At 51.3% G+C, this 10057-nt stretch overlaps 1 protein-coding gene across 2 annotated transcripts in view; it reads right to left on the bottom strand.

The window, feature by feature from the left end:
- Positions 1–4465: 4465 nt before the first annotated feature.
- LARS2 (leucyl-tRNA synthetase 2, mitochondrial) overlaps positions 4466–10057 on the bottom strand; it is a 131342-nt gene continuing 125750 nt past the window's right edge. For both annotated transcript variants that reach the window (XM_006200711.4, XM_031686686.2), the window contains exons 20-21: positions 9459–9586; positions 4466–5900 (exon numbers count right to left, since the gene is read on the bottom strand). In XM_006200711.4, the coding sequence (XP_006200773.1) occupies positions 5721–5900; positions 9459–9586 (308 nt within the window). In that variant the 3' untranslated portion in view covers positions 4466–5720. The remainder of the gene's footprint in view (positions 5901–9458; positions 9587–10057) is intronic.

Raw genomic sequence — 10057 nt, 5'->3', positions numbered from 1 at the left:
CAGGGTGTGGGGTTGGGGGTAGGGGTGGTAGGGGTCTCAGCTTGTCCTGATCCCATCCTGTGCTCACTTCACGTCTCTTGCGATTCTGCTTCTGTCTAGAGCCTTTCCTCACCCACAGACTCGCTGTTCTCAGGCTTGGACTCACCTTCTCCTTATGGTGGTCACCTTGGATGCCCTCCCGCCCCCCAGCTCCTCATCACAGGCTGGAGTGCCTGTCCCCCAGCTCCCGTGCATGCTGGTTGCTGATAGCCCATCTGTGTCCCTCTCTGGAAACTTTCCCTGAGCCAGTGGGAGTCCCTTCATCCCAAGATGCCCAGAAAGTTATTAACCCCCCACCCCCTCAAGTGACAGACAGATTCAGGGTACAAAAGCTCAGCTCCCTTCCTCCAGGAGGGACAAGTCTGCCAGGCCACATACATACCAGAGCTCTAGTTCAGAATTCCCGGGACAGAAAGAACAAGAACAAGCCGTATTTCCTCCCAAGACACCCCACTGCTTCCCTCCCGGAAGGCAGGCTGGAGCTGTGGAGAAAACACGAGCGGTGAACAGAAAGGCAGACCTGGGGCTGAATCCTGGCTGGAACAGTCACCAGTGCCTGTGACTCAGGTAATTCGCTACACTTTCCTAGGCTTCAGTTTCCTTCCTTATAGGATGTGGGTCATAATTCCCACTTCGTAAGCATCAATGTGAGCATTTAAGAGCAGCAGCAAACCCCCTTGCACGGTGCCTGGTGCACAGAATGACCCCGTAGCCTTGTCTGCCTCCTTCCCTTCCCTCCTAGGAGGAGAAAGACCAAGAGGGCAGCTGGCAGTGGAGGCCAGGGCAGCTGGTGCACGCACCATGCCCTCTTTGGCCCGTGTGACGGCCAACTCTGGCCTAACAGGAAGGCCGTCAGCCCGGCTGCATGCTGCTGCTTGTCTGGGTGTGCTCGTGGCCTTGTAACCCCGACTTGGGCTCAGTTCAGGAGTCAAACTACCTAGAAATAAGGACCAAAGCCAACTTCGGATGCTCCGCTTTTGGGCTGGAGGCCTGCTGAGAAGCCCCTGGGCCATGAATAGCTTGCAAGGTGGGCTTCTCCACCCAGCCCAAGCCTCCTCCAGGTCACACCACTGTGCCATCTGCTTCCAGCAGCCTCAGGCCATCAATCAGTAAAATACAAGCCAAAGCAGCAGAGGCAACAAGAATGGTGGCCACTCCATTCAGTCAAGAGGTCCCCCTAGCAAAAACCAAGCTCCCCTTCCAATGACTACTGTTGAGGGAAGAAAGCAGAGGCCGCTCAGGGAAACCTACTCTGGGCATAGGCAGTCGGGCCAAAATGGACTTGATCTGAGGGCTCAGGCTGGGTCACACCTGCCGTTTCCAGCTCTTGGCCTTTCATCCCTTGACCCACTCCTTCCCATGTCACAGTTCACGTGTCCTGGGGCAGAAGAGGATGCTGGAAGGAGAGGGGCCCAAAGGAGGTTTGGGAGCTTGCAGGACCCTTGTTAAGCCTTTCATGACACTGGGCTACCATGTAAGGAAGAGAAAGTCTCTAGCACCAAGGAGAAATCACTGTTACATAGATGGAAACTAACCAGGAGGAGGCACGGACCCAGAACATGGAGAGCAGATAATACTAAGCATTGCAATATACAACATATATTATAATTATATAATATGAGTAGGTAATACTAAGGTTTCAGAGCATGAGTTGAAAACACTACATAGCAGGTTCTGTCAACAGGACCAAAATCCTCCAAGTTTGGTGGTTAAAACTCTTTTCTCCTCCACAGGCCTGGGATGGCCAGGACAGCCATTTGTACCTGAGGTCATCCTTTTCTAAATATTCTCTTCTTTTTGACCAAAGAGAATCCCATTCTAGACATCAACCTATCCTTATCCAGGCAAGACTGATTATAATAAACAGTTCCCATTTACTGAGAACATACTGTGTGCCATGTGCTTTACACACATTATCTCACTTCATCTTCACACCTCAGGGTACTATTATTTTTACTCCTGGGTTTTACATTTGCTGAAACAAAAGTTCAGAGAGATTGCATGGCTTGCCTGTGTCATGACGTTTTAAGTGACAGAGCCTCAGAGAACAGAGGTCTGGCTGACTCCAAAGTGCGTGTTCTTGGCCACCATATTGCTTTGTCCAGTAAGGACAGGAGAGTCCCATGAAGGGAATATTACTTTCTGTACTTCTGTCCTCAGATTGCAAGACCACAGGCTGAGAGATGAGACGGAGCTTCCCACATCTACCCACACTGAGTGACTGTACAAGCAGTACCTTCATGGGGATGCTTTTTGCTTCTCTGGATTCCACTCTATGAAACAGAAGGGGCACATTCTAACCAGGGCACATCCTCATGGACAGCCAGATATCCTGAGTGGGAGAAAAAAAGGCAAATCAAGGGGACAGGTCCTTAGCTCATCTGGATCTTCACAAAATTGTAGATTTTGATGGTTTTCCCCCAATATTGAAATATGACATCAGAAAAACGAGAAAAAAGTGGACTGAAGGAAAGATTATGTATAAGGTTACATAACCAAATGATCTGTGGACGTATTTCTCTCTCTCTTTGCAGGGTTGGAATTTAAAAAACAATTATGGTTGGGATCATATTGTATAAGTATACTGCTTTATTCAAAAGAAAATGTCCATATTCCATGTTTTTAAAAAATGATTTTTTGCCTGCTGCCTCGTCTTCCATTGACTGGATGTGCCCTATTTGCCTTCACTAGTTCCTTGAAGGTGTCTGTTTAGGTTGGGATGAGGCACGCCTATGAGGTTTCCCCACTCACTTACTGTTTTAGGGTCTCTGGGATCAATTTCATTTTTGTTGGCAGACAGTTGGCTCCTGTGGCTGTGACATTTGCTGAGGGGATTCAAGGCCACCTCTTTCCCTGTGCACAAACTCTCTTTACTTATTTCCCCAATGGAACAACCCTGACATCACCCATGAGCCTGGGTCTTCTACTAGTCTGGCCACAACCTTCACCTCCAGTCCCATGGGACCAACACCGCGCTCCTGGCCTTAGTTGCCACCCGTCCCTGTTCAGAGGGCACTGCTGTCATTTTCAGGGTTTCCAGTTGGGAGGACTTCACAGGAGGGGAGCCTGGGCCAGACTCTGCTCAAGATGCCAGCTTCCAGACAGCATCTCAATTTTCCTGACTCGTGTATTTGAAGCAAGATGGGCAATTAGGTAAGGGGCCTGGCAGACACAGTGGTTGGTCAGAAGACCTGGGTTTGCATCTGGTTCTTCTACTTATTAGCTGTGGAAACCAAGCAGATTATTGAACCTCAGAACCTGGGTTTCTTCATATTTATGAGAGAAGAATTCTTTCTCTCTTGAGTTATAGTGGAAATGAAGTGACATAATGCAAGTGAACTTGTTGAGTCCAGTTTTTGACCTAAGCAAGATAGTTAATAAATGACTGAGATCATGCCTCACCCAAGGGATCAGATTTTTCTGTTCAATTGTTTCATTACTCCAACTATCTCTTAGTAGCACCAGTGAGCTCTTGTTTTGAAAGTTTTACCCTCTTAGAGAAAAAATTCTCCAAAGCCATGCTGGTCAGTCCAGGGGCCTTGAGGCTTTACTGACACATTGCTCTGGCTAGATTATGTGCAGATAAAGGGCCCCCTACCCTCATCTTGTTGACAGACTCAAGACCTTAGCTTACCTTAGGAACAAACAAGACAATCAAGCAAAACACTCACTTCCTCCTTGTACCAAATATCCTCATCTGTTTGCTTATATTTAATCCACATTTGCTGGTACATGGAAAGGGACCATGTACACTCAAGTCAGCTCTGGGAACATCTTTTTTTTTTTTCCCCAGGGGGGAAGGAATTAGGTTTATTTATTTATTTTAATGGAGGGACTAGGGATTGAACCCAGGACCTCGTGCATGCTAAGCACGCACTGTAGCACTGTACCCCTGAGCGATACCTTCCCCCCAGCTCTGGGAACATCTTAAATACCTGCTCGGGAGTTCTGGCCCCTGGTCCTAGTCTTTCCAAACTCTACTTTGTCATGTTTTAGTCCTGGACCAAGCTCATCCCAGTTAAGCCAAAGGTCAGGGAGAGAAAGGACTAGTTAGACATGGTTCAAATGCATCAATTATTCCTGTGGTTCTCAAACTCTGCTGTCCATCAGAATTACCTGTGGATCTTTTAGGCTGCCTGATGCTCGAGTGCACCTCAGATCAATTAAACCAGGATTTCCGGGCATGGGGGCCAGGCAGAATATTAGGCTTGAGCCAAGCAAGTCAGTTGCTGTTGCTAATGTTCCTGAGTCAGAGTCGTCTCCCATGTTCTGTAAGTTCCACACTTATCTCACTTTGTAACGCTCCATGTGGAGTCAGGCACACAGCCAGGGCTTCTGGTGACGTTGGAACACCTTCATCTGTTCCTGATTAACTCCTAGAATTGGAATATGGTGGCTATTCCAAGATCACACATATGTCCCAAAGTCATACATGACAAACACTTTATTCCATTAAAAAAAATCATCTGTTAACTGCTGAACTGCAGGGGACCACATCTGAGGCTACTTCAGAAAAAGCCATCAGAGAACAAATACAGATTTTCAGCGCCACAGAATGGCTAGATTCTCCTCCTCCTCCCCCCATTAAATAGTAAGCAGTGGCTTAGGCCAGTTCTGGTGAGACAACCCGTGCTGACTTCACAGAAAGCCAGGATTACCCTAATATGCAGTGACATGGGTCCAGTCCTGGTGTCTCCCTGGCAGCCTGATTGCTCTGGCTCAAACACAGGAGGTGGTGCCCGGGTGGCATCCGTCCCACCCTCTGTGCTCTTCTTCATGACTGCCTCTGGGGACCACACCCACGGTGGCATCGCCATCTGAGGCTCACATGAGCAGACTCCCTGTCTGGCAGCAGCGGGCTCCGAGATGGGTTCTGTCTAGGATTGGAACCAGCTTGGTTCCGCTTCACTTCACAGCAAATTTTATACCCTGAGGGAGTGGTTAGGAAGTGCTGCTCACCGGTCACAGCAGGAAGCGGTGCTTCACCCAAGAGCCTGAGTCTCAGCGTCCAGCTGGGCTGGGGAGGAAGCAGCCCGCCCAGCAGGGCTGAGGGGCGGTGGGGATGCTGGCAGCGGGACTAACACCACTTGCCTCGATTCTGAGTAGCTTCTGAAGACCACAGTGTCCAGGCCACACGTGGATATTTGGACACGACCCAAATGTCTTCTCCAACTAATCTGAGGGTGGGAGACCACCCACCATGATGCCGAGGCTCTGTTACCTGCTCGACAGTGGCTGTTCCCGAGCCCCCGTGGTTCCCCCGTTTAGCCTCAATGTTCCTGGGATGCGCCTAAGGCAGTGGTTTCCTGGGTCCAGGCTCCCAGGCTGCTCGAGAGGCATCGTGCTCACCTCACTTGCTCCTCCTTTCTCCCTCCTGCTCCTGCCCAGCCGAATCTCTAGTGGCTTCACCCGCGGTCTGATGCTTCCCCACCCTGCAATGGTCGGGGGAGGAACAGGCTCCCCCCGCCCACCCTCATATTTCTCCTCTGCCCACACCCACCCTCTCCCCTGCACCAGGCCACGCTGCAGAGGTACCCTGTTGACGCCAGTCTGTCAGGGGACGAAGACACACATTCAAGACATTGGCTTTTCCCTGTCCCTGGGCCTCAGACTCCTTCCCGTCCCCCCAGGCCTGTAGGAGGGGCCTCACAGGCCCTGTGGCAGCTGCAGTGTCCCTGCAGTCACTCCTGCACCAGGAAGTTGATGAGGGCGGTTCTGGGGGAAAGGAAGGCCTTCTTGATGCTTCTTCCTTGTAAGAGCCTGATACCCAGCTCGCTTTGGAGAACCAGTTCGTGGACTTTGTCCTGGTCCCGGGCGACTTGCTGGGGTACGGGGATTTTGCCACAGGCTTTGTTGTTGATCTGAGAAGGAGAAAAGTCGAGACAAACCGTGAGGAAAGTCCTGAGAGGCAGGCAGCTTGATGCCAATACCCACCACCCGCAAAGGGTACCGCTGCCTCTGTGTGGGGATGGGGCACAGGAGAGAGAAGGAAAAGGCAGCTCGCAGCTTCCCGGAAGAACAAAGTGCAATTAGATGGGTCGGATTTATGCCTGAACACTTGGGAGAGGGGGAGGGAGAGGGGGAGGGAGAGGGGGAGGGAGAGGGAGCAGGCACCGTGCTTCCTGAGCAGCCCCCCTCCATGGCAGTGGTCGAAATCATGTCACAAATCCTCATCAGGAGATGGTTTGGGCTGTATCCGGGGAAAGAGGGATTACCGTGTCACTGAGGATCAAATCAAGGTCAGATCTGGCTACAGGGGGCGCCACTGAGGATTTACCCAGGTCTCAAGTGGACTACTTTCTGGGGAACACAGTCAACCTCCCTTTCTGATGACTGGCTCCAGAAGGGGGCGCTCAAGTGTGACGACATGGAAATCTGACCCACATCCCATACAACTCGCTTAAAATGGGCCAGTACAGCTCCAGACATCAGTGGTGTTCACCAAATACTGGTTCGACAAAGATCACCTTCACAGCAGATCTGAGCTGATGTTCCAGCCGAGGAAAGCGACACATGACCGAACAGCCCTGCTTCAAAGCCTCCATCCCACTGCTCCCCTCAGAACACTTACATTTCCTTTAAAGTCGCTGTATTATGACAGATTACTAGGAATAATTTCTGAAGATCCAACCAAAGCACGTTATCAAGGGTCCCTTAACCACCCACTTCCATTTTTTCAGATTTATGGAGGACGCAGTGGCATTTTTATGGGCTGCATTAGCCTAGATCACTGGGTGGGAAACAAACATGGCATCACCTCAAATAACTTTAAATAAAGTCTCTCAGTCCCCCTTTGGTGGCCATGCAAGCTTCTGCTGCTCCGACTTTGCCACTACCACACCATGACAGCCCTGGTCCAGGCCTCAGCATCGTTCTCTTTTCCAGCAGCTGCCTGGGCTTCTGCTGCTCCGACTTTGCCACTACCACACCATGACAGCCCTGGTCCAGGCCTCAGCATCGTTCTCTTTTCCAGCAGCTGCCTGGAGGCCCCCGGCTGCAAGCCCTGCTCCCCCCACCCCACCCACCACGACTCGCCAACTGGAGGGCTGCCTGCATTGGCTAAGAACAATGAAACCCTGTGAGGCAGGGCACAGCCACTCCATCCCCACTCTACAAAGGGCGAGGCTGAGGGACAGGAGGCGAAGCCACTTACCCAAGGGCCCTCTCCACCAAGCTGTGGAGATGGGTTGACCCCACGGACCCTCCCTTCACTGCCAACTCCCCGTCCTCTTGGGAGAGAGTCGTCTTCTCTCCAGCACCGCCCCTGCCTCTGCTCCAGCCCCTCCACAGCTCACGCCCAATGAGGGCTTCCCTGCCTTTGCTCCTTCTCTTGGCAAGGGAAATGCTGCTCTTCCTTCAAAGCCAAGGTCCACGTCCCCTTCTTCAGGATGCCTTTTCCAATCCCCAACCGCCAGAAGTGGCCATGCTGACGCTAGCAACAATTAGCATTTACTGAGTGAGTTATTAAGCTCTGTTCTGCCACTGTCTCCTCACTTGTAAAGTGGGGTTGGGCACGTAACTGCCTCGTCTGTGAAAGGGGAAAACAGCAGCGGCTGCCTCTTAGTCAGTGCTCACTACCTGTTGGTTAGTGGGTTTTGTCATTAGCGTGCCCAGAAGCAGGCTAAGTACCTCCTGGCATTATCCCATCTAATTCCTTCAATAGCCGGGTAAGGCAGGCCCTGAGTTGGCCTCCATTCTCTAACCGAGGACACTGAGACATAGAGAAATCAAGTATTCTGCAAAACCGAGACTTACGTCCCGGGTGCTCCGACTCCCAAGCTCTTATACAAACTCCCGTTGTGTGCGACAGCTCATGTGCTCCTGCAGACCATCCCTCCTGAGTGCTGGGCTCCAGGAAGATGAGGAGCCTCTGGGTTCAGAGCACACAGGCCCAGCTGAACCGTTACTAGTTACACCGTTCTGTGCTGTGGGCACGGCACCGAGTGAGATCACCTGGACACAGAACCCGGACCTCGACAGAAGTCCTGCCACGTGGCCCGGCACCCTGACCCGGAGGCTCTCCAGGTGGGTGCTCTCTCCAGGAGCCCTACAAGCATTTTAAATCTTAGATTTTCATTTCAATGATAGTCTACAATTATTCTACCAGTTAGCAAAACTAAAAGCCTTTTCTGCAGTGGTGATTGAAAATGGAAAGACATTTTCAGACTAGAACTTCAGTGTCTCAAGCTGCCATCTCTCAGCTGTGCTGAGGACCAGTTCTCAGGGGTACACAAGTTACTTAGAAATATGACTCAAGTTAAAGAAATCGTCTCTCTGTGCCACAGGCTGTGTTTGGTTTTGAGGATTTTTGGAAGAGGCCTAGCTGGGCAGCCCCTCCTCCTCCCCTGTGGGGAGGTGAACTGGAGGCAGTGAGGAACTGAGTGCCAGGGCAGGTGGTGTGGAGACCGAGTGGCCGGGAAGGAGCCCGTTTCCTGGGTGACACTGTCTTTCCCAACATGGACTTGCTGTCCCTCGGCCCTTGGGTGGGCTTGTTCGTGGCACTTTTCACAGTTTGCAGTCATTTTATTTATTCTTCTCTTTCCTTTTTCTTTTCCCTTATCTTTCCCACTAGCCTTTAAGCTCCTTGAGGGCAGGGACCCTGTTTGTTGTGTTTGGTTTTGTGTCCCCAGAGCCTAGCACCATGCCTGACGTAGAGTAGGTGACTTGACGACGACTGAGGAGTAAGCGAACGCGGGCAGGGTGAGCTGCTCTGAGCCCGTGTCCTCAACTGAAAACAATGAGAGCGCGATGCCTACCTTTCAGGGTGCTGAGAGTTAAACTTGGGATGGAAATTGGCTGCCCTCCCTGTGGCTGAGACACTGGCTCCCGTTAAAAGGTCCTCCACCCCTCAGCCTCTTTTCCTCTTCTGCCACATCAGCATATTTAAGAGACATTCCTCATAATGGGTCTCAGATTAAACAAGCATATAAAAATTACAAAAGCATAAACTAAGTTATTTGCTCGATAAAAGGTCTAAATGATCAATTACTTTTATTCATTAGAAATGACCCAATTTACCAAAATAGAACTTTCATGTAGCCTTTCTGAAATATCTTTCGTGGAGTGAGGTGTTCCTTACCCACTTCCTCACCATCACCCTCCCCTCCAAGAGCCAAGAGTAGCTGAATGATACTTAGAGAGACTGAAACACAGATGGAAGGGAAGACAACTAGGATCTACAATGCAGGACAGGTTGATTTTTTCCCCCCACTTTTTCATAAACATGAGGACCACAAGTTTTATGCTCACAAGCTTTTGGGATGCAGCGACCTCAAAACTGAAGGTGCTGACAAAGGAAGACGGACCGGAAGGTCAGGCAGAGGGTTCGGTGGGCTAGAGAGGCCTAGAGAGAAACCTCCGGACCCGGGCCATGTGGGCAGTAGGTTTGCCCAGCTCTGGGGGCTGTGGGAGACACTCACCAGAACCACCATCTGCACAACGTCGGGCTGCTGGAGGAACTGCGGGTCCACGGCCGGCCAGGCCTGACTCAGCACGCCGGCGTCCCAGGTGTAGTGGGCACACAGCTTCCTCGGCACCAGTGCCAGGCCTGCAACACCGAGACACAGAGGGTCACTGAGCACCCACGAGGTTCGTGGGAGCAGGTGATAGAGATTTCCCCCAACTACACAGCCTGAGGCCCCAGGAGGCCACACATGGTTTTCCACAGCCCACGAGGGGCCCCCTTCCTTCGGCCTGGCTCACTGTCCCAGTCTACATCTAGCTTTTTCTATCTTTCTTTTTTTCTTCAAACAGTACCCAGAGCTGTAAAGATGGATGGACACACGGTTCTAAAGTGTGCATTTGGAAGAATAGGCTGCTGATTTTACTCAGTCTCTCTGCAGTCTTGTTGGTGAAGGAGTCCTTTGTGCTCCTGAGAGCAGATCCCAAAGTCGTAAGCGGCATTTGCTTCCTTTCTGCACTGCGAATACTTGTGGTCTGAGAGGGCCTCCCACCCAGTCATTTTTCTCATCATCACCAGAGCCAGCATGCCGAGAACAGCAGGGTGCTCCTTCTGGAC

This window comes from Vicugna pacos, chromosome 17 (genome assembly GCF_048564905.1).
Source record: "Vicugna pacos chromosome 17, VicPac4, whole genome shotgun sequence".
Classification (NCBI taxonomy): domain Eukaryota; kingdom Metazoa; phylum Chordata; class Mammalia; order Artiodactyla; family Camelidae; genus Vicugna; species Vicugna pacos.
The sequence above is the reverse complement of the archived record's forward strand: the minus strand, read 5'-3'. Positions and strand labels throughout refer to the sequence as shown.